The 23,558-nt window shown below is 36.5% G+C and overlaps 1 protein-coding gene across 1 annotated transcript in view; it reads right to left on the bottom strand.

Moving 5' to 3' along the window:
• arfgef1 (ADP-ribosylation factor guanine nucleotide-exchange factor 1 (brefeldin A-inhibited)) overlaps window positions 1–23,558 on the bottom strand; it is a 130,981-nt gene that overhangs the window by 28,630 nt on the left and 78,793 nt on the right. Inside the window, 17 exon segments of the mRNA XM_056450201.1 lie at window positions 95–182; window positions 1,329–1,473; window positions 3,564–3,722; window positions 6,714–6,842; window positions 8,456–8,607; window positions 10,892–11,057; window positions 11,288–11,372; window positions 11,459–11,664; window positions 12,142–12,253; window positions 15,095–15,296; window positions 18,826–18,934; window positions 19,031–19,170; window positions 21,196–21,292; window positions 23,008–23,076; window positions 23,078–23,113; window positions 23,115–23,135; window positions 23,137–23,250. Coding sequence (XP_056306176.1) covers window positions 95–182; window positions 1,329–1,473; window positions 3,564–3,722; window positions 6,714–6,842; window positions 8,456–8,607; window positions 10,892–11,057; window positions 11,288–11,372; window positions 11,459–11,664; window positions 12,142–12,253; window positions 15,095–15,296; window positions 18,826–18,934; window positions 19,031–19,170; window positions 21,196–21,292; window positions 23,008–23,076; window positions 23,078–23,113; window positions 23,115–23,135; window positions 23,137–23,250 — 2,030 coding nt within the window.

Genomic DNA, 23,558 nt, shown 5'->3' with positions numbered 1-23,558 from the left:
TGCAGTGAAGAATATAAATGTTATCAACATTCCAAAGACGCATTAGTGTTTGCAGCAAGATGAGGTTCAAAAGGATTAATGATAACTGTCATACCGGTCTACAGCGACGACCACACTTTGCGAGCTGGTCTCCCCGATAGACTCCTGAATGCTTGCGATCTGTTTGCGATCAACATTGCCTCCTACAGTGTGAAAAATCACAGTCAGGTTTTTTATACAAAATAAAACAGCATTTCACACAATGCTGCTGGACAATTATACTGAATTACCATAAAGTGATCATGATGGATCATATTTTAGCTTGAGATAGCCGCATGATGTAATGGCAAATGGAAAAGCTGCAATGCTGATGATGACTGGCTTGATTTTTTGTATGGTTTGACAAAATTGTTCTTTAACCATCATAATGCATTCAGGTCTATTTTAATACAAAATAGATCCAATAAATAGTTTTAGTAACAGATAGAAACAGATTTATTTCATTTATTTTCTGGGAAATATTACAATCTTTTTTAAGAGATCTAAATGTTTACTATTTGCCTCAGATTTTGTATTATAAAACAATACAAATACAATATAAGACAGTCAAACTCTGTGTGGTATTGTAAGTGTAAAATTCAGTCAGTATGTTATTAACCAATACGACTGATGAAAATAGCATACAATTATTAAAAAAATAAATGTTCATTTACAACGTAACTAAAAGTATAAGGATTTATAAACACAAATATAATCTTAAAATAACTGAAAGAAAAATGCATAGTTTTTAGTAAGATAATTAAACTTTTCAAATTATTTAAATACAGATTTACTTATTTATTTGTTTTCTCAGAAATATTACAATCATTTTTAAAAGATCTAAATATTAAACTATTTTCCTCAGATTTTATAAAATAATAGAATACAAGTCAAAATATTACACTTTTGATTGTCTTACAACAGTAAAATTGAGTCATTATTTATTATTAACCAATATGATTGGTTGGAAATGGCATACTGTACAACTATTAAAAAAAAAAAAAATAAATAAATAAATAATTTTCAAGACCAAGCATCAACTCCATTTCCAAAAAGCTGATAAGTGTAAAATGTAGCTAATAGTTTAATCATGTAGTAGAAATATGGATTAAGAAACATAAATATAATCTTAAAATAACTAAAAGATTGCCAAAAAATTCTGTCAAAGACATATATCAGTATTATCTTACATTTTTACATTTGCTTACTGTATTTTTTTGTCTCAGCATTCCTATCTGTCAACTTTTAATAAAATTATATTTTTTTGTTAATGAGGTGATTGGTGGTTGTGTTAAGGGTGATTGACTGACCCAATCCCAGGTACTCATCAGACGTCTGTTCCTTGGTGCTGGTGATGAAGCCTTCTTTTCCCCGGACAGTTCCTGATATGTACCGAGCCTTTACTCCTGTCCCAATGAGCTGGGCCAACTCCAGCTGACTAATGCACTTCATGATCTGCAGCACATAGACAGAATGACAACACCTTATTACACCCATCAGCCAATCACACCATACAGGACAAACGCCCAGGCTAATTAAAAACAAATAAAAACAGCTCACAAAACCCTGCAGCCAATCACATAACACTGGAAACACAAAGGCCAATCAAGAAGAGAATGACAAAATCTATCAGCCAATCACACTGTACAGAAAACACATAGGACAATCAGAGAGAATTACAAAACCTCATAAATTACATAAGATAATCACATCGCACAGGAAACACAAAGGCCAATAAAAAAGAGAATGAGAAAATCTATCAGCCAATCACAACAAACAGGATAAACACACAGACTAATCAGAAACAAAATGTAAACAGCTCACAAAACCCGTCAGCCAATCACATCAAACAGGACACACAGGCCAATCAAAGAAAGTTTAAAAACAGCTCAGAAAACCCAATCACATCACACAGATAACACAGGCAAATCAAATAAAGCATAAGAGCAGCTCACATAACACATTGGCCAATCACATCACACAGATCACACAGGCCAATCAAAACAGAATAAAAAAAAAAACAATCACAAAACCCATTAGCCAATCACATCACACTAGAAACACATAGGCCAATCAAAGAGAGAATAGCAACCCTTCATGGAATCTATCAGCCAATCACACTGTACAGAAAACACATAGGCCAATCAAAGAGAGAATAGGACTGGAACACCGTATGACATCACGCTGTACAAAAAACACATGGGCCAATCAGAGAGAGAATGACAACCCCTTATGAAATCGATCAGCCAATCACACTGTAGAGAAAACACACAGGCCAATCCAAGAGAGAATGACAACACCTTTCAAAATACATCAGCCAATCATATAACACAGGAAACACATAGGCCCATAAAAGACAAAATAAAAACAGCTCACAAAACCAGTCAGCCAATCACATCGCACAGACCGATCAAAGACAGAATGACATCGAACATGAAACAAGCAAGCCAATAAGAAATGACACCTTACAAAATCTATTAGCCAATCACTTTGCAAATGAAACACACAGGCCAATCAAAGATAGAATCACAAAACCTGAAAACACCTGTCAGCCAATCACACAGGCCAAAGTCAGAATAAAACATTCACAAACCCATCAGCCAACCACATCACACAGAAAACAGAAATACACAGGCAAAGACAGAATAAAAACAGCTCACAAAACCAGCCAATCACCTCACAGAGGAAACGGGCAAAACAATAAAAATAGCTAACAAAACCTGTCAGCCAATCACATTGAACAGGAAACACATGGGTCAAACAAAAAGAGAATGTCAAGCCCTTATGAAATCAATCAGCCAATCACTTCGCAAAGGAAACAAAGGCCAATCAAAAAGAGAATGGCAGGCCTTTATAAAATCTCTCAGCCAATCAAATTGCACACAAAACACACAGGCCAATCAACGAGAGAATAACAACACTTAAAATCTATCAGCCAATAACGTCACACAGAAAACGCATGGGCCAATCAAAGAGAAAGAGACTGCACCACACAACACCCATCGGCCAATCACATTGCACAGGAAATCATAGGCCAATCAAGGAGAGAATAACAAAATCTATCAGCCAATCACATGATACAGGACAAACCTACAAGCTAATCAAAAACAGAATAAGAACAGCTCACAAAACCTGTCAGCCAATCACATCACAGGATACACAAATGCTAATCAAGAAGGAAATTACAAAATTTATCAGCCAATCACACTGTACAGAAAACACAGAACAATCAAAGAGAGAATTACAGAACCTCAGGAAATCTTTCAGCCAATCATACTTTACAGGGAAGAGAGAATAACAACACCATATGAAATATATCAGCCAATCACATCACACAGGCCAATCAAAGACGAATGACAACCACATCAGACATGAAACAAGCAAATCAATAAAAAGAATGTCTTTAAGACAATTCACATCGCACAGGGAACACAGGCCAATCAAAACAGCATAAGAACAGCTCACAAAACCCTTTGGCCAATCACATCACACAGATCACACAGGCCAATCATAAGCCAATAGGTCACATAGATCAAAGAGCTCACCTCATGCCAGGAGTTTCCTAGATAATTTCCATCAGTGTGAGCCACTGTGATGAGGGTTTTGATGGTGTCGATGTTCTTCTGCTTCATTTCAGTGATGCCAGAACTGGCCGTCAAGAGTGTGAAACGGGCCAGAGCCTGTACATATGCGTCTCGCTCCAACTGGAATAAAGCATATAAAGAATAAGGGATTAATGGTAAGATTTTTCTCAGATTCTCATTAAATGCTACCTGAAACAAATTAAAGGACCATGAAGATTTGAGATTTTTGAGATGTGGAAGTTCCTGCATGAAATAAACCGAAAAGAAAAAGAGAAACTTCCTGAAAATAATCGGACTTAAAATTATAATGCTGGGTTCACACCAAATGCAAGTATCCACACGAGTAGAAATCATACAGAGACAATTCACAAACGCAAAAAGAGGCAAATTTCCAGCAAGCGACAGAAATGTTGTAGAATGCAAACGCATTTGATAGCTAGCAATTTGCACAGTTAGCCACAATCGCATCTTGAGGGCAAGGTCCAAAAATTCAACACATATAAGACAAAAAAAAAAACGAGAAATCAAAAGCGAGTGATGCGGATTTACAGTAGTGTGGAGAGAATAAATCAATGCTTTGCCAATTGAGAAATGACCGATTATGACATTTTCTGAGCTAAGTTTTTACCACCAGATGGTGCTGTAAGCATTACAAACAGCCACACTCTGCCAATCCTTTCACATATCACTTAAATGTAAAACAACAAGAATGTTCATAGTGAGCTGTGTTTACATTAATCCTGTTGATGCATTAAACCCGTGGTGCCTGTACATTTGGCTACTGAATGAACACACAAATGCTCTTCTTTGTACCCGTTAAAGGCTGGTTTATACTTCTGCGCCGAGTGATCAGCATGACCCATGGCTCATACATTGCGCAAAGTCGTGCATTTATACTTATGCCTTCTGTTTGTGTTCCTCTGCAGTAACACTTCCGAAATGCTAGCTGGCAGCGGGTTTTTATGTTCCTTTGTCGAGTTTCTTTGTAGGTGTTTTGTTTTTTCTGAATGCTACGTTAATGCACAAGTGGCTAAATCTCACTCGTTCAGAGGCGGTGGACGTGCAACAACTTTAATCATAAGGTAATCACAAAACAAAAGTTTCCATCTGGAGCTCCATCACAGGACTCGACACTTGTAAACACTCGCTCCAATGGGTTTGCATGGCTCTCACCCCGCCCACACTTGTCAACGCTGCCAAGCCGACCAATCACAGAGCTTGCACTATGCATCATTACGACCTGAAGTTACATTTTTTTGAGAGGTGGGCGTCAGTGACTATGTCATCCACAGCCAGGAGTATGCGACTGCGCAAAGTCTGCGCCAAACCATATGCGTGTGATAAACACAGAAGTATAAATCAGCCTTAAGAGTGTATGGTTAAAAACTAGAATAGAACGCCATCTGCTGTTGAAAGAATCACAATGCATTCCAAAGATCTAAGAATCGATCCATGAATCACACAATACATTATTTTATTTATTTATTTGTTTATTTTAATTTTTTTTTTAAAGTAGTAGTTGTAGTATCTGTAGTAGTAGATGTCGTTGGTTTAGTGGTATCAGAAGTAGTAGATGTGTAGTAGTAGTAGTATCAGTAGATGTTGTTGATGTAGATGTTGTAGTAGCAGTCATTGCTGTAGTAGTATTAGAAGCATTAGTAGATGTAGTAGTAGTCGTTGTAATAGTATCAGTATTAGTAGACATTGTTGTAGTAGTAGTGGTGGTGGTTGTGGCTGTAGTAGCAGTAGTAATAGTTGTAACATTAGAAACTCTCTGTAGTAGTAGTAGTAGTTGGTGTAGTACTTGTGATTTATTTTTTTTATTATTATTATTTTAGAGGTTGTTGTTAATGATTATTACTGTTGTCCTTTCTTGCTCGTTTACTGTCATTATTACAATCATTATATCACTAGCATTGTTGTCACTCCTTATCACTGACTGGTTTCTTTCTATCTAATTTATTCTTTTTAAATATATATATATATATATATATATATATATATATATATATATATATATATATATATATATATATATGTTACTTGCTTCACTTATTGACTGTTATTGTTCCTTTCGTATGTACTCTGACCTGTCTACCAAGTTACCTTTACATGCACACACACACACATACACAAACACACGCACCAGCCAGTATCTCACTGTATAGTTTTTATTATTTTTGTTATTGTTTAATTTTCTTTGTATTTGTATGATTTCAATTTGTGTACATTTTTGTATATTCTAATAAAAAAAAAATAATAATAAATTTAAAAAACATTAATTTATCGCCCCAGCCCTATAATATTTTGTCCTCCACAGCTTTTAAAATTGTAATTTTTTAATAATATAGAAAATTTCCAAAATAGTATTTTTCAAGAGTATAGAGCAAGACATTTTTCACAGAATTTCCTATAATATTTTTTCTTCTGGAGAAAGTCTGATTTGTTTTATTTCAACTAGAATAAAAACAGTTGTTGCATTTAAAAAAAACAAAAACACATTTTAAGGTCAATATTATTAGCCCCCTTAGACAATATTTGTTTTAACTGTCCACAGAACAAACCATTGCTATACAATGACCTGCCTAATTACCCTAATTAAAATAGTTAAGCCTTTAAACGTCACTTTAAGCTGAATACTAGTATCTTGAAAAATATCTAGTAAAATATTATGTACTGTCATCATGGAAAAGATAAAAAAAATCTGCTATAAGAAATGAGTTATTAAAACTATTATGTTTATAAATCTGTTAAAAAATTCTGTTAAACAGAAATTGAGGGACAAAATGTACAGGGGGGCTAATAATTGAGGAGGGCTACTAATTTTGAATTCAACTGTAAATATTCAAGTTCTCTATTGAAATGTTTTCCCCCTTTTTATTTATATATGCAGCCCTACACATCTTGTTTGCATTATAACAAATAAACAATTCCAGTTTTCATTACTGGCTGAAATTTCCCTCCAACAGTAGCTTAAACCAGGAAATGATGACAGAGTTTTTAAAAGGTGCTTATTTGCTCAGAGACTGAATAGTAAATGTAAACAAACAGTAGGCTTTCCTCTGCTTCAGTAAATGACTTCTCTACAGTTAATGCAATGTGTGAAATTACCTGAATGCTGAAGATGCATGCTATCCTGATGGCACAGCGGATTCCCTCCAGACACAGAGAAGCCACTTCAGTGTCATCACAGTCCTGCAGACCCACACTGAACGCGGCCAGAAAGGGCGTCCAGGCCAGCTGGAAGAGATCAAATTAATATGTGATGACTATATGCTTACAAACTTAATTTATTTGAATGTGAATGCACAGCATAATGACACAAAAAAAACCCAGTCAAAAGTTTGGGAATTTTTTGTTTTGAGAAGTCCCTTCTCCTCATCAAAGCTGCATTTATTTGATCAAAAATACAATAAAACAACAATTTTGTGAAATAATGTTTATATTTAAAATGTTTTATATATATATATTTCATTTTAATTTATTACTTTGATTTCAAAGCTGAATTTACTCTAGTTTTATAAGCAATTACAATATGCTGTTTTGCTGTTCTGGTATGATTAATTATGATCAGAACTCAGTCATTAACATGTTTTTTGCTTCTGTGAAAACTGACACATTTGACCTTTTAACTCTTAACCTTGATAAAAGGAAAATCAAAATAACAGCATTTATTTAATAAAGAAAAAAAAAACACTTTTTTACAAAATAAATGCCTTTACTTTTGAGTGGTGCTTTTCCCCCACTTTCTAAAAAAGAATAAATATTTCTTGAGCAGCAGATTATCATTATATAGTGATTTCTGAAGGACCATTTGACTGGAGTAGTGATGCTGAAAATTTGGCTTTAAATCATATCAATAAATTAGTTTAAATCTCATACAATAAGGAAACGGTTATTTTAAATTACAGTAATATTGCACAATTTTATAGTTTTACTGTATTTTTGCTCAAATAAAAGCTGCCTTGATAGGAAGAATTTCAGATTTTGATATCTTACAGATTCAGATGTACCTTCAGTATGATTTTAATCTTATAAAAATTGGCTTTTAGATAATACATTAGTGGTTACTAAAACCAAAGAAGTCTTACATTATGATTTTTGGTTCCAGACAAAAGCTTAAATCAAAAAGTTACTCATATTCTATATCATGTAATGACAGTACTTCTTCACGTAAAGTTGATACGATTAAATAGCTTGTAGTGTGGCTGGATTCTGAACTTTCATTTAAATCACATATTAATCATATTGTGAGTAAAGTCAACCTTGGAATTAGTACCTTTCAGCGGTCTAGAGATTGTTTTTTATTTAGTGTTCGTAAGAAACTTGCTATTCAACTTAAATTTCCAATTTCGATTATTGTGATATTGTTTATCAGACTGCATCAAAATTAGATATTGCTCCTCTTAATACGGCATATAATACACTTTGCAGATTTGTTCTGGGTTGTTCTTTTTATACACATCATTGTATAATGTATGATCCACTGAAGTGGCCATCATTGCACACAAGACGACATATTCACTGGCTTCAATTTATATTTAACTGCATTCATTTTCAGTATCCTTATATCTTTTTGTACTTTGTATATGTATGCATGTTTACTACTTCCCATGTTTTGTGTGTGTGTGTTTTGAATGTTGTGCAACTTATTTTTTGTTTTTGTCTTCTGGTGTTATTATTATGTGATTGTGATTAATTGTGGGACCACCTTGAAAACGAGATGGTACATCTCAAGGGGTTTATCCTAATAATTAAATATCAAGAATCAGCTTCTTTTAAAAACCTTTAAAAATGCTACTGATCCCAATTTATTTGAATGGTAGGATCCACCCTGTGCATGAAGAGAATACCTTAAACATTGGTCTGACGTGCTCTAGATGTGTAGCGCTTGTGAAGGGGGCTTGAACGTGGCTAACAGCCTCCATCAGAGCCTTGGCTGTTTTTGCCATCTGCTCCATCTCAACATTATACAGCAGCCTCCTCTGCTTCTCACTCGCCACACCTGATCCAGAGAAAATTTGCAAACAAATATCAATATTCACCTCATACCTCTATTAAAATCAGGTGAGACTATGTGAAAACTGAAACATAAAATAATGATTATAGTTATACACAATTGGCTAAAATACAACATTCATTATTACGGTGTATAATTACTATTAATACTCTGACTACAAGAAACAGACTACAGATGTGTCCCAAATTGCTTACTAAAGCACTGTTCCTAGCCATTTTATAGTATCAGTATTTAAATGTGCATTTACACAAAAATTTTTTAAAAAGAATGCTCTTTAAATACCAGAAGGGTGTACTTAGTCAACCAATAAAAAAAGTAAAAACGGTCACAGATTGGTTCACATAGCAGAAAGGGAGGTGATATCGGGTGCTAAGGCTGGATTACTTTATTTATTTTGGACATTACAAGCTAAATTCTCCTAAGAATGCGGTTGTACTCCTGACATGTACTATTTGTTAGTTTAGTAGTTTATTTGCCCAATTTTGAAAACCGTTAAAAGGTGACTGGCAAGTGGTTTGATTTTCTGGTTAGTAAAAAAAAACATTTGTGCTCCATCTGGGTGATATACTACATCAGGGGTGTCCTGGAGGGCGAGTATCCTGCATTGTTTAGTTCCAAATTCCTGCAACACACCTCCCTGGAAGTTTCTAGTATACCTAGAAAGCTTGATTAGCTGGTTCAGGTGTATCTAAGTTCAGACTGCATGATTTTGACTACCTGACAGGTTTTGAGAAGTTGCCAACAAATGCCTGAAATCACAGGCAAATCGGTGCTCGTTCCTGTCAGTAACATGAACACAGTATACTATCAAAAAGGCGATCTGAGAATCGCAGATGGGTCGCCAACACCCATGAGATATTTGGCATGCTAAATATCTGGACCTGTCGGCAATTCAACATTAAGCCGTGTGAAATGTGTTCTGATTGAAAATACCATCGCCAATAACCTACAGCCAATGACAGAGCGGCATCCACAAGTATGGGCTGCAGGAGGTTAAAAGGACTTCTTTAGGGTCTATTTGGACCCAAAAAATGTAGGAAAATCTAGTGTAAATTTGTCTGGAGCACCCATGTCTGTTTGACGTGTCACTGGAGCAAAACCACAACCTGGTCGAAAAAGAAAAAAGTTTAAGAGAAATTGCTAATTCCCTTTAAAGACCAGGCGAGCAAAAAAGTCAATTTACTACCCCACCAAGGCTTCTTTCTCATTATGCAGTTAATAATAAAAGATATACTATGTGACCTCCCACTGACTCCATTGTCACTTCTTGCGTGTGCTTGGTTGTGAGACGTAGTTTGTGGACCAAGATAAAGTTGTAGGCAGTTCTCCTAATGTTAATGTCATGCAGTGTGAAACCCCTTGTCGATCCATCCTACAGTGTAAACACAGCAGCAACGGAACACTACCCCAGATAGTCATGCAGTGTGAAAAAATCTGTGAAATGATTACTTTGATAATCGTGCAGTCTGAACTCGGCATAATTGAAGTCGGAACTAAACTTTGCAGGACACTGGCCCTCCAGGACCCAGTTTGGGCACCAATACACTTCATGGTTGAGCGTTATTTGGGACGCAATTTATGCAAATGCTGAAATGGCAAAAATGACTGATTAGATCTAAACCACATTTGGCTTAAATTATTATTTTTGTTTATTTATTTATTTTTATAGCAAAAATTGACTTAAAATTATTGTACAAATCATAGCAGACCTACTTTAATGATTATTCCCAAATGCTAGAATATTTTATGATGAATCCCAATAATTTTACAGTTAATTATTGTTTTTTTCAGTAATAAGTAAATAAATAATAATTGGGATAATCCACAGTCTCCCTGTCATTTTTTTATTAAAAATCTTTGTTTAAGAATAGACCCTTTTCACATTTCCGGGATTCTCAGTAGTGGAAGTCGTCATAGTTGGGAAAACTTAGAGCACAGCGGACAAGAGAATACAACAAATCATTTTTTTACAATCTTATTTGCTTAAAAAATAAAAGAAAAACTCCACGAATGATGTTATAAAGATGTTCAGAAATAGTAAAAAAAAAATAAATAATGTGAGACTTATGACAGCAGTCAGAGGAGAGAATAACGTTAAATTTACTGTCCTGTCCCATAGACGCTGCATTAGAAACGCCTCGCACAAGCGGCAATGACCCCAACAAGCAAAAAAGCATTTGTCCAATCATAGCTTTTGTAGGAGACTACTTGATCATACTATTGTTTGCTACTGTCTCCTAGTTTGACAGTTGATATTCCGAATACTCACTTTGCTTATTTGATTTGAGAGTTAACTCCTTTGTCTCCTTCATGGAGATTTTCTTCCCTGCGATTTCATCATAAATGGCTGAGAGATACTCCTCAGGTAAATCTTTACTGTCATTGATACCTCGGTTCATCTTGATGTATTGCTCTTTCGTCATTTTATTCTTCACCTGTGCCAAGATAAAGGAAACAACAGATCAGAAGCGCTCTTCCTCTTGTTTTCCGTTGCGTCTCAGAAACGTCCATCACCCTAGAGTTAGCTTACATATCAAGACAGAACGCCCAACAGCCATTTCCAGCTCTGACATTCGCATTAAAATTCATAGACTCGGGAATAAAAGAAAATGAATTCCGTATTCACCTAAAATACCGGTGATCAATCAGTGTGTTGTGTACTAACCTGTGGACTGTGCAGATCGGTAGTCAACATGATGATTGAATACGCAAGAACGTATGCGGTGTCAGCGCTGGCGAACAGTGTTTGCCTAAGGAGAGAGATAAAGGGAGACAAGTTTAGTGTTTGTAGCATAATTAGCGATGTGGGCTAATCTGTCGCAATCGTCAAACTCACCCTTGGTTGCATTCTAAATATCTAGCAGCAAATTTCTCCATCAGTCGATCAATTTTCTGAGCTTCGCCGGGCAGACGGAAACCCTCCAGGAACATGCGCAGCGCCGGCACGAAGTCTTTGCCCTGGAAGTCCATTTGGTCGACGTAGGCATACATGACCTCTTTATTGATGCGGTCGTTGTCTCCGAGAAACTCTCCTACCTGGATCTGAAAGAAAACGGCCAATGAGTCACATATTGATTGCGTAGGTAGTGAAATAAATAGCAGACAAAGTCTTTCGTAACTCGAAATCCACACAGAGGATGTATTGAGAGTAGATCTGCTAAAGTATTCCTAGCACATCTCGAGTCATTCAGGCTGAGGGTTGTTCTGCTGAAGTGCCCTAATTTTAGGGCAGATATAAGGAGCTCACTTTACCCATTACCGCTGGCGTCTTTTGAGGCCCGATGAAAGAGCAAATGAGTTGCCGATTCATCATGCTGAAGGATCAAATCATCTCTAAGTGGAAGTTTGGCAACACTTTTTTGCTTTGTTTGTCAGAAATGTTGCAGAAAAGCCCTGCAGCTGCACACACAGAGTTTTATTATAGTTTATTTACTGCTGTGATGCACACTTATTTAACTATCTGTGGCCCCAGTACTTAGGAAAAACAAAGCAAATGAATACAGTCAACATTGGTCTTACAGAGTCAAGTCTCTCCTCTTGATGTAAAAACTGGGCAATATCTTCAGGCGTTGTTCCCAGCATGCCTTGCTCCTGCAGGTACTGAATGCCCCTCTTTGGTTTTTTGTTGAACCTGTGCATTTTGGTACATAGAACATCAACATAAGATGGTAAACTGGCACATTCAGATGTGTACACACAAAAACAACACAGATAGAAATAACACAAACATTGACAGCCTTTCATCGTTTTCATTTGATTTCAATTTCCTCTGATGTGCAAAAGTTGCAGTCGTTCAGAAAGTTATTTTCACTGCGTTTTTCACTAGGGACACAGTTAGTACTTGAAAAAGATGTATATCCTACAATGACATTTTATCAGGAATTTGATTCCACATTAATTCATTCGATATTGGTCTGACTGAGCATTTCAGCTCGGCTCAAAACACTACAAAAGTTGATTTGGCCAATGGAAATCAGTGAGTGTTGCTTTACTCCTGGGGGTACAATGTCCAGCAGAGTTTAGCTCCAAATTTCCCTGACAAACCTGTTAGGAAGGTACCTGTTTTCACAGGGCATCAACATGCAATTTTAGTATTCCGACTGCAAGTGTTAAGCTAGGATGCATTACCAGTGTATTTAACTTAGTTTTTTTTGACTGGCATCAAGCATCAAAAAAAGGTGTACGTTATGACCCACTTGTTTTAAAACTATCCCTCTTATTTCATATTTCTCTACATCACTTTTTACAGGGGCAAAAAAAAAAACCCTCAAACAGGTTAAGTGGCTTATGAGCACACAGAAGTAAATGAAATGGATGTGTTGCATCCAAATTGGTCCTCACAACACATCCCATATTGACCACATTGGCGATCCGTAGGGTGTGGATAAGATCATTGAAACTGGATCACTTAAAATGCATTTTTAAAATAGCTGATGAAAACAGGACCCTATAAACTGCCTTGCATTTTGTCATTTTCCCACACCTATGAGTAGGTGGAGAGCAGGTGGTCTTTTGTGGCTGTTAAGCCTTTCCACAATGAAATTGGTCAAATGATTTAAACCATGTTTATACCTTTTTTTTTTTAGTTCATTCACTTGTAATCAGACTAACAAAAACACATCTTGATACCAGGTGAAAATAGGGCCTTGTCTGTCAGATGTTTTCATTTGTGTTGGATCAAAATTTCCATGTCATACCCCTTTTCCACCAGCATCTAGTGCTAGTTCAGAGCTGGTTCATTTGGCAAGCCTTCAAAGAATGCCATTGTTTTTCCATCAGTTAAGGAGTCACTGTAGAGCCTGATCTGACATCACTGCATACCTCTCATCTTTTCCGGCAACACAAATGCTCAAGTGCCAAATACAGACGTGGGATCAATGATAATGTCCTTATTAATTTTAATAATTAAGCAAATCTATATCGGCACTGAAACAAAGCCAATCCAACATGTTCATGCAGTGCGGTGTAGAATGTATAGACTGAGATTACAAGTTATGATAATGTGTTTATGCAGCCTGTCGCAATTAGTATAGACAGAAGCTAGAAGCTTTCAAAGTTGGTATTCAAAACAAGGTTATAATAGTTTTGGATCTTTTATTAGTTTGAGTTTTTATTTCATTTTGACTTTTTGTTTTCAAATTCAGTTAGTTTTAATTAGTTTTTAGAAGAAGATTTACTAGTTTTTATTAGTTAATTTTTTTTTTAAATTGCTTAGTTTTAGCTTAGTTTTTATTAGTTTCAGTATTAGTTTTATTTTTTTGTTTGTTTGTTTTTTTTTTTGTGTAAATTAGGATATTTGTTAGGTGCAAGATTCAAAATCATCAGAATAAATACTGCATAATAAAAACTCAACCAAAGATTTTTTTTTGACACAACACTACCATTTACCTATCCTCAAACTCAAATACAACAGTCCACAAGATAGCAGCCTTAAGTACAATATGTGACATAAACTTACGTTTCGCCAGATCCTCTCATTTAAGCCTTCGGTTTACCTGCACTGCAGTTGTTCAAGTTTAGTTCAGTCACAGTAAGTTGTCATGTACAGTACTGCTTGTGTTTGGTTCACTGATTCACGCATGTGCAGTATTATTACAGTATTAACAGAAGGGGGTATCAGGCAAGTAGCTTGTGAATTAGTGCTTACTGGAGGCGCAAATTGTTTCAAATGATTCAGTTCGATTTGGTAAATTAGTTTAACCAATTCACTTGGAAGATCAGGATCACTAATACAGAAATAAAGCCTAATATTGGGCACAATTGTATTAAATTAATACTTTAAGTATTAAGTGTCTGCTTGGGTCATGTTTAATGCTGTCACCCTGCTGCTGTCATGTCCACTTGCTGTTTTTGTTGTGGGAGCAACCGCAAGGATGACTGGAGGAGAACCGGCTTGTTGTGGCCAATGGCAGCAGGATTACAGACTCTGAGGTACCGTTCGGGTCAAACACCTAGCAGCATTTACTTCTAAAGAGCAAACAGTAGGCTTATGTATTAAAAACTTTTACAAAGACGAAAAAAAGGATTTTGTTATAATTTTAGTTTGTTTCAGTTAGATTTGTATGTACACAATACAGTTTCAGTTAGTTCAATTAACAAAAATGCTTTTCAATTCTAGTTTTTGTTTTTTCGTTAACTATAATAACCTGCTTCAAAACAGTGTCGTTGGTCACGTTAAACCTGGACTCTGATGGAAGACGTTCTTTCTTGTAGTCCAGCAATGTTTTGATGCTAGTGAAAAAAAACACTTCTAGTTCAGAGCCAGTGCTTCAGGTGTCAAAAGACAAAGAAAGGATTTGGAACTACGCTCTGGCTCCAAACCAGCACTGGAACTGCTTTGGTGGAAAAGGGGTAATAGGAGCAACATTGGACACTCTTCTAATTTCAATACAAATATATACTAGATTATATCAACATCTTGTATAGTGCAGAGAATGATTTGATGTTTTTGGATTTCAAATTGATGGCTTACAGGTCAATGCCTTGCTCTATGATCTCCTTCTGTTGTTTGAGGACCTCAAACTGCTCCGGGTTGTCTGTCCCGGACATCTGCGTGCTGTAGCTCCCAATGCCCGATGACGCAGTGGAGTCCAAAGAGTTAATGCTGCCGTAACGGTTAATCGTTTCTGGATGCTTCGACTCATTGCTCTCCTGCTCTGAAGGCTTTTCTTGGCCTGATTGAGAAAGAAGGGAATGAAATTCAGATGAGGTTTCAGAGACAGCAGAAGAAGTGTGGAACCTGTTTTGTAAAACAGCCTAGAGAGTAGAGACAGCATGATTCATTGAAAATCCTGTTTGGCTCAAATGCGTGTTGGTGTATTGAGTCTTTTCTCTGGCTCGGCTTCCTATATGAGTTTCCCAATACAACACTTCTCTAATAAAGTCTTTGGTCTCTGCTGACTCGTATCACAAAAAACAGCACGATGGGGACTGGAGGAAGAGCAGCGTGACCTGAATACACAAAGTAACAGATCTGAAGTTGGTGCAAAGCAACACAAATAGGCGGTCGGGTATGTGGAAGCCATGGTTGCAGTTTGCAGGATCTAATTGCACACTGGAAACACTGTAAAAGATTTAGTGGGTAGCTATCAGTGTAACATGAGCTGTCGGGTCACTTCTTTATCTCTCACAGTTTCTTCCCTTGGAAAGATCAGAGAAGCAAGCTGAGAGAGACTCGCCCATTCTTCTTAAACTCAACACAAAATGTAGTTTACCAGTTTGACATACAAAAGCTGATAGGGCCACAACACAAATGACTATTAGGAGTCCACTATCTAGTCTACACAGCCCAAGCTAATGCAATCAATTCTAATGTCACTACAAGCTGCCATTACCTGCTCTCCCTTTTGATGTGCGTCCATTAAGAAAAAAGAACAAAGATTTATTGGCCAACACGATGAGAATACAAGAACCTGAAAGCCTTGATTAGTGACCCAATAAACAACAGCAATGCACTTGAAGAGTTACCCACATGAATATCCTACAATCTGATTGGACGATTAGGACTTAAAGGTCTATACATGCATGTAAGAGTAGCTATTTGGTCTAGATGAAAGCACACAGTATTGCTTCGTCATTATAAACATTTTCCAATTAAATGTCATGCTCCTAAGAAAAAAAAAACAAACAAATTTCAAGATTTTAAGAGGTTTAAAGAATCTCTATGGTAACGTGGATGAAAAGTTTAATCACAGCAAGTGTAATGGCCTAAAAGTGGCCTAAAAGTGAAGTTGACTGCAGCCCCCCAGGAGACTATAAGGTAAATTAAAGGCTGTAGCTAGAGATTTCTCAATATTAATAAAGTATTACTATGTACTGTAATACCAAGACACTTTTAGGTGGATTCTAGGGTAACTAAATGGTTGTTCTTAGAGGTTGCAGTTCAAAGAGGGTTTTAGGTGGTTTCTAAGATATTGCTAGGTGGTTGTTAAAGTATTCTTAATGGTTGTCAGTGCTTTGCTGTGTAATTCCAGATTATAGTGGCTTGTAGGACATTGCCAAGTGGTGCCAATAGTGTTTTGGGTTTTTGTTTTGGCTTATCTGAGGATATCTGAGTGGTTATGGGGCATTGCTATGTGGTTCAGAAAGTAGTTTCAATGGAGGGTGGCTACTGGGGTGTTTCTAGGTGGTCAAGACATTCTCAGAGGTTATAAGTGCATTGCTGTGTGGAACCAAGACACTGTAAAGAGGTACACTGAGCATTGTTAGGTGGGTGCTACAGAGGATTGAGTGGTTGTTGAAAGGTGCTATGTGGTTTTAAAATTTTATTTTCCGGTAGCTTGTGGAGTGTTGCCAGGGTGTTGGTAATGTGTTCTCAGTTGTTGACAGCTAGGCATGGGCCGGTATAAGATTCTGAAAGTATTATAACCTTGGATAAAAATATCACGGTTTCACGGTATTGTGATTACTGCTCTAAAATATATTCTTTTTAAATGTCTGGGTAAAAAGTAACTTTTTTCCCTTTTGAACACAATTTATTTTATTTTGAGAAACATTTAAAATATTTTGTAACAGCAATCATGTCAGGCTGAATAATTCAAATGAATCACTGACTTCTGCTGTCTTCATTTATTTCAAAAGCTGATTTTTTACAATTTAAAAAGGCATCTTTGGATATGTTTTCTGCTGGAGATACTGTTGTCCTAAAAAGCAAAAAAAAAAAAAAAAAAAAAAAGGAGAAAAAAAAGTATGCACATACCTTAAGAACTGTATATCAGAAGATTTTTACGGTTTTAAAACCCTGACTTCTCCAAACCACGGTATACCTTGACAAATGTTATCAACCCATGCCTATTGACAGCCCAATGCTGTGTGGACATTGCTAGATGGATGTTATAGAGGTCTGAATTGTTTGTATTGCTATTTGGTTTATTGCTATTAGTTGCAAACAGTGTTTTGAGGAAGTTCTAGAGTACTATTAAACAATTAACCCGCATTAACCAGTCAGGAGCTTGCTCTAGTAGGGGCGTGATTATGATGTAGTGACTGTAGTTGGTGTCCTTAGGGGAAATCCTCCTGCCAATAAGAGAGAACAGCAGGGAGCAGTTTAGTTAGATGTACTGCTGAACGTGGCCGTCATCCAGGAGCAGCTTCTGGAGGAGCTGAACTCCTGGTTTATTCCTAGGGACTTCCTAGGTGAAATTGAGCACTTCAGGCATTTGATGCCCTTTACATGAGATTCGCGGGAATCACTAGAGTTGACAAATCTGATCTTTAGTAGAGAAGTGATTATGATGTAGTGACTGTAGTTGGTGTCCTTAGGGGAAATCCTCGACACGGGTCAACAGCTCAACAAACTGGAACTAGTACTGCTGAAAGCGACCATCATCCAGGCACAGCTTCCGGATGAGTTGATGAACTGACAAAGCTGGGTGCACCGCTGAGGAATCTAATGGACCCAGACATGGCGCCGAACAAATCTACGCCGTTTTCAACTTTCTTAAAGCACATAATAAACAGCTACTCTTTCAATAAAATCCATGTCAACCAATTAGCAACAAAACTGGAGTCACAAGGAAGATCTGTTCATGCAAGCCATGTCCGTTTGGTGTGAATCCCCCATGAGGTTGTTTTGAAGAACTTTATTTATTATTCAACAAAAGAATTTCTGATTGGTTAATAACTGAATGACTTCGGTTGGCTTGAGGCAACACAGAAACTTCCCTTTTGGGCATCAGAACCTCTACTTCACCGACCAAATAAAGCCAAGCTTGATTAGACCAAATCTTCCAGCTCTAAATGGCCAGTCTCCAGCCTGACACATGTTGGTAGCTCATATGAGAAGCTCAGTTTTACATTGTTCAGGGAGCCTGCTGACTGCCTCCCTGTTGTCAGGCCATGCCTCGGTGATGAATAACAGCCTCAGGGCCATTTGATTAAGATGAAAGGGCTGCGTAGCCATCACAGCGAATAGCATTTCCTGCCTCTCTTTGAGGCACAGGAGTCCTAGCGAGCTGTCCTCAAAAGCAACTGTTTATCCATTTGGTTCTGCACAAGTCAGAATCCTCTGGAAAGCAGCATAAATGCACTCTGTGGAGACTCATTTAGAAAAGGCAGGGTCGTAACGTGGAGTATACAATGCAACTGCTGGGATCTAAAACATATCACGATACAGAGGGGGCTAAACAAGGTTCTGTAGGTATTATACCAGATGAGAAGCTAGTGTTGATGCTTTTATCCACAGAGGCTGGTGGACTGCCTTACCAAGACTTGTCTGGGAATTGGGGTTGACGTATTGGTCTTTGCTCCACTCCACCATACACTTGAGAATGGACACCAGACACTCCAATCCTTTCTTTCTTAAAGTCAGCTCCTGAGAGAAATAAAACAAATTATTTAGCTAATTAAGCTGTTGCAAATCAGTTGTAGCAGTCCATACATGTTTAATGGGTCAATTTTGTGTGCTTACCTGCAGTGGGGTTGTACCCAGTTCATGGCCTCCTCGTCCTTGTGCAATCTTTGAGAGGTCATTCACCAGCCTCTCGAAAATGTTAGCAGCATTCAGGTCACAATCATAATTAACATAGATATCTACCACACTCTGTGCATCTGGGGGGTAGAGATAAATAGAAAAATAAATTTAATCCACTTGTTAATTGTGTCATAATGCAAAGCAGCTTCCGGGTCCAAGCGCTATATCAAATGGTATGGGGAGGCTCAACAAATAGTAATAATAATTTTTTACAAAGCGATGTAATACTTTAGAAAATCATGATCACAATATATAATATCAGATGAAAGTTATTAATTTATTTTTAATTGCTAAAATATAAATGTCCAGAGACTGTCGAGTACACTATGATTTTATATAAAATTCACTTTAATATGTGATATGATAAAAATTGTTCATGAACAAATATTTTCTCAATTCAAGTGATAGCGTCTTGGATCCGGAAACAGTAATCCATAAGTCACCGACTTAAGTGGATAGAACACAACTGAAACGATGCTATTTTGTCATTTATTTGTTATATAGTGCATTCTGGGCCTGTAGTTCTGTCAACTTAAATTTTTAATTTTAATTTAGTTTAACCTAAAGATTTAGTCAACTACATGACTAAGGTTTTTGATCTAGTTTTATTCAAAGGGACTCACTTTTATGTTATGCTGCATAATGGTTAAACGGAATTAGACTGATTGTTTTACTCAAAAAAATGATGTATTTTTAGATTTGAAAACTATTGCACTTTCACCTATAAGCACATTTCCAAAAAAAATGAAAATGTCATATGCATGATTTATTTAGCTTCATCTCGTTTCCTTATTTATCACAGATTATTATTAAGGCTATAAATTAACATACTCTCTACATAATAAAACTAATAAAAAATCCTCGAAATCTAAAACTTAATTCCTTTATTATTTCTAATAATTTCAAACTGCAATATTATTTTTTTTGCTAAAACAAAAACAAACAGTTAATAGGTTGCCAGATTGAAAAGATGGTCACACTTTACCATAAGGTTTCATAAGTTGATTTTAATTATTATATTAATTATTGTATTTACTAACATTTACTAAGTGTGTGAATGAACAATACTAGTGCAATATTATTAATCATAGTTTCAACATTTACTAGTGCATTATTAAAATTTAAAGCTGTGCTTGTTTACATTAGTTAACACACAATGACTTAACATGAACTAACAATGAATGACTTAATTTTAATTAACTAACGTTTACAAAGATTAATAATACTGTAATAATGGCATTGTTTAGAGTTTATGTTAATAAATACATTAACTAATAATAACTTTTTGCAAAGTGCTACTGCAAAGATTAAGTAAAACACATGACCAAAAAATACTTCAACCACAAACCAAAAACACTTGATTTACCTTACATATATTTAAGGCATGAAATGGCCCTATACATTTTTTCTCCTATTTTTTAAAAGAAAAAAGATTTAAATAGTTTTTTTAAACCCTTTAAACTGCCCGCTCTACCAAATGGTTTGACCATATTTTGACAGTTTTAAATAATGACTGTTAAAGACATTTAAAGAATGAACTGTTTAAATAATGGTTTAACACACACAGCACTGTTGGTTTACAAAAAGAAAACAAAATTCAAAACAAACATAATCCTGTTCCCCTACTACACTTGATTTTGGTTTTATTGTAAAAAAAAGTATTCACAAATGTTTAATTTTTGATTATGATTTTAAATAAATTGGTCTTACACTTCATATTTTCAGAAGTTTTCAAGAATATGTATTTATTTCCGATACTTTTTACCATGAAGCCACATATCACACAGTTGGTAGAGGCTGATATGTTAGTTACGGGATGTGGTTGAAAAAAACTGCATTAATGTTTAACTAGCAACATTAGGAGTTAGAAATGCAATCCAAAACTGTTTTCTTGGTGGGGGCAGTTTAAGGGTTAATACGTTTTAGCCTTGTTTTTTTCACCAGTGATGCAGCATGTTGATAAGGTCACAAATAACATTTAATGAAACTGATTTCATCTTATCACCATGGAAATACAGGCTGTTAAATAAGCCCTGCCATAGATTTCCATTAAGAAAATGAACACTACTTTAAAAATGAGATGAGAAAAGAGCCTTCCATACCAGCACATATTCTAGTGAGAGTTTGAATGACCATCCACTTGTGGTCATATGAGCTGGTGGAGGTTTCCAGAATATACAGAAAAATCTCTTTGAAAAAACACCTAAGGACAAAAAAAAAAGAAAAATCCCAAGTCAGTAACAGAACAATAACACTGCTCCTGCAACCGTGTAGCCAAGATCTGTAACAAAATAATAATTTTAAAGATATTCATTCATTCATTTTCTTTTCGGCTTAGGTCCCTTTATTAATCTGGGGTCACCACAGTAGAATGAACCACCAACTTATCCAGCATATGTTTTACGCAGGAATGCCCTTCCAGCTACAACACATCACTGGGAAACATCCATACACACTCATTCACACACATACATTACGGTCATTTTAGCACACCCAATTCACCTCTTCAAGTCAATTCAGTCTTTGGACTTGTGGGGAAAACCGGAGCACCTGAAGGAAACCCACGCAAACACGGGGAGAACATGCAAACTCCACACAGAAATGCAAACTGACCCAGCTGAGGCTCGAACCAGCGACCTTCTTGCGATCGTGCTACCCACTGCGCCACAGAGTCCCTCAATTTAAAGACATAGTTCACTCAAATATAAAACATTTACTCACTATTATCTTCACTTGTGCCAAACCTTTAAGAGTTTCTTTCTTCTATTGAACACAAAAGAAAATACTTTGAATAAAAGCCGGAACCATTGACTTGTATAGTAGAAACAACAATTACTATGGAAGTCAATGTTGTTCTTTTTCACCTTTCTTCAAAATATCTTCTTTTGTGTTCAACAAAACTAAAGTCTTGTTTACACTGACAGGTCTTGACGCCCAATTCCTATTTGTTGCCTTTATCTGATTTTTTCCTGTCTGTTTACACGTTTTTTTAATTGTGACCCATATCTGATTCATGTGTTTACACTTGCCATACAATTTACGACGTTGCACATGTGTAAAGCCAGGTTCCAGCATCTGCTCCACGCTAGCCACGATTGAAGAAATTGTCTTGTTTTAGCTCTGCGAAATATGCGAAGTTCGAAATGGCCGCCATCGCAGCTTGCGCCTACAGTTTATATATGTTGTCCTCCACCATTCAGAGGAATTTGTGGGTACAAGAGAGATCTGGTGGGCGACAATTGTGGCAGGCTTTAATGAGAGCAGTGGGTCTGAAATTTAGGATGAGCAAACCAGCGTTTGATAGGCAGTGTCAAAGCTTGTCCACATACCACCTTCCTCCTCCTCCATGTTTTCTCTGTTGTGGTTGTTTACAGCGTCGGCGTCTCCACACATGCTCTTCCTTCTATACCTCAATAAATCCGATCTGCCTGTTTATGTGATAGTTGCATTGTCACATATCAGATTGTATCTGACTTATTTCCACATATGAAGGAGGCCTAAAATCGATCTCGGAATTTCAGATTTTATGCGTTTTTTTCGTGTTTACATGGTCATAGAACAGATCCCATCTGTGTCACATATGAGCAAAAATCGGAATTGGGTCACATTTAACTGGCAGTGTAAACGGGGCCTAAGAAACTCAAACAGGAACAAGTAAAGTCTGAGTAAATGATGACAGAATCTTCAGTTTTGGGTGAACTATCCCTTTAACTACACAACACTGCAAACAATAATCCCTAACCCACTCATCTGGAATGAGCCATACACACAAACAGACATAGAGATAGAGGCAGAATAATAAGCTTTCATTTTAAAGCATGGCTCAAATAAATTCAGCCTGTCAGCCAGACGCTCTGCAGACTGATGCTATCAGGGCAAGACACGTTATGATTCAAGGGGGAACAGAGTTCAGGCACCTCGATTTGCATCTTGAGATGTGTCTTGAAGTTGGACAGGAGGGTGAGGAAGATGGACAGCGACAGCTTCGAACACCTCGGGGACGGAGGAGACGCCGTTTTTTAGACAGTGCTACGCACAGGTACTAGCTTGATGGCGTTGATGAACATCTCGTTAGTCTTGAAAATGGGTCCAGCATTCTGCAGGATGGACAGGAGGAGCTGCAGAGAGAGGACCTTGGACCGCAGCTCATAGGGATGCTGGAGGGAGATGAGTCAATCAAGTGAAATGAATTTTGCTTAGGTGATTATTCATTACATACATTAGGTTTATAACTCATGAGGGCTCAAAAATTATCGAAAAATCTAATGCAAGCATAATATTATGAAAAGCTTTTAAACAAAATAAATCATTATGCTTTTAGAACCTTCACTTTCAGATTAAATCATTTTACATGGTATTATGGTTCATTAATATGTAGAGCAAAAACAAACAAACAAAAGAAACTCCTAGTAGTGTGTTAGATATGGGGAGGATAAATATATTAGACTAAAGTAAAATGATGAAT

Source organism: Danio aesculapii, chromosome 24 (genome assembly GCF_903798145.1).
Source record: "Danio aesculapii chromosome 24, fDanAes4.1, whole genome shotgun sequence".
NCBI classification, from domain to species: domain Eukaryota; kingdom Metazoa; phylum Chordata; class Actinopteri; order Cypriniformes; family Danionidae; genus Danio; species Danio aesculapii.
Note: the sequence above shows the minus strand (reverse complement) of the source record. Positions and strands in the feature narration are given on the sequence as shown.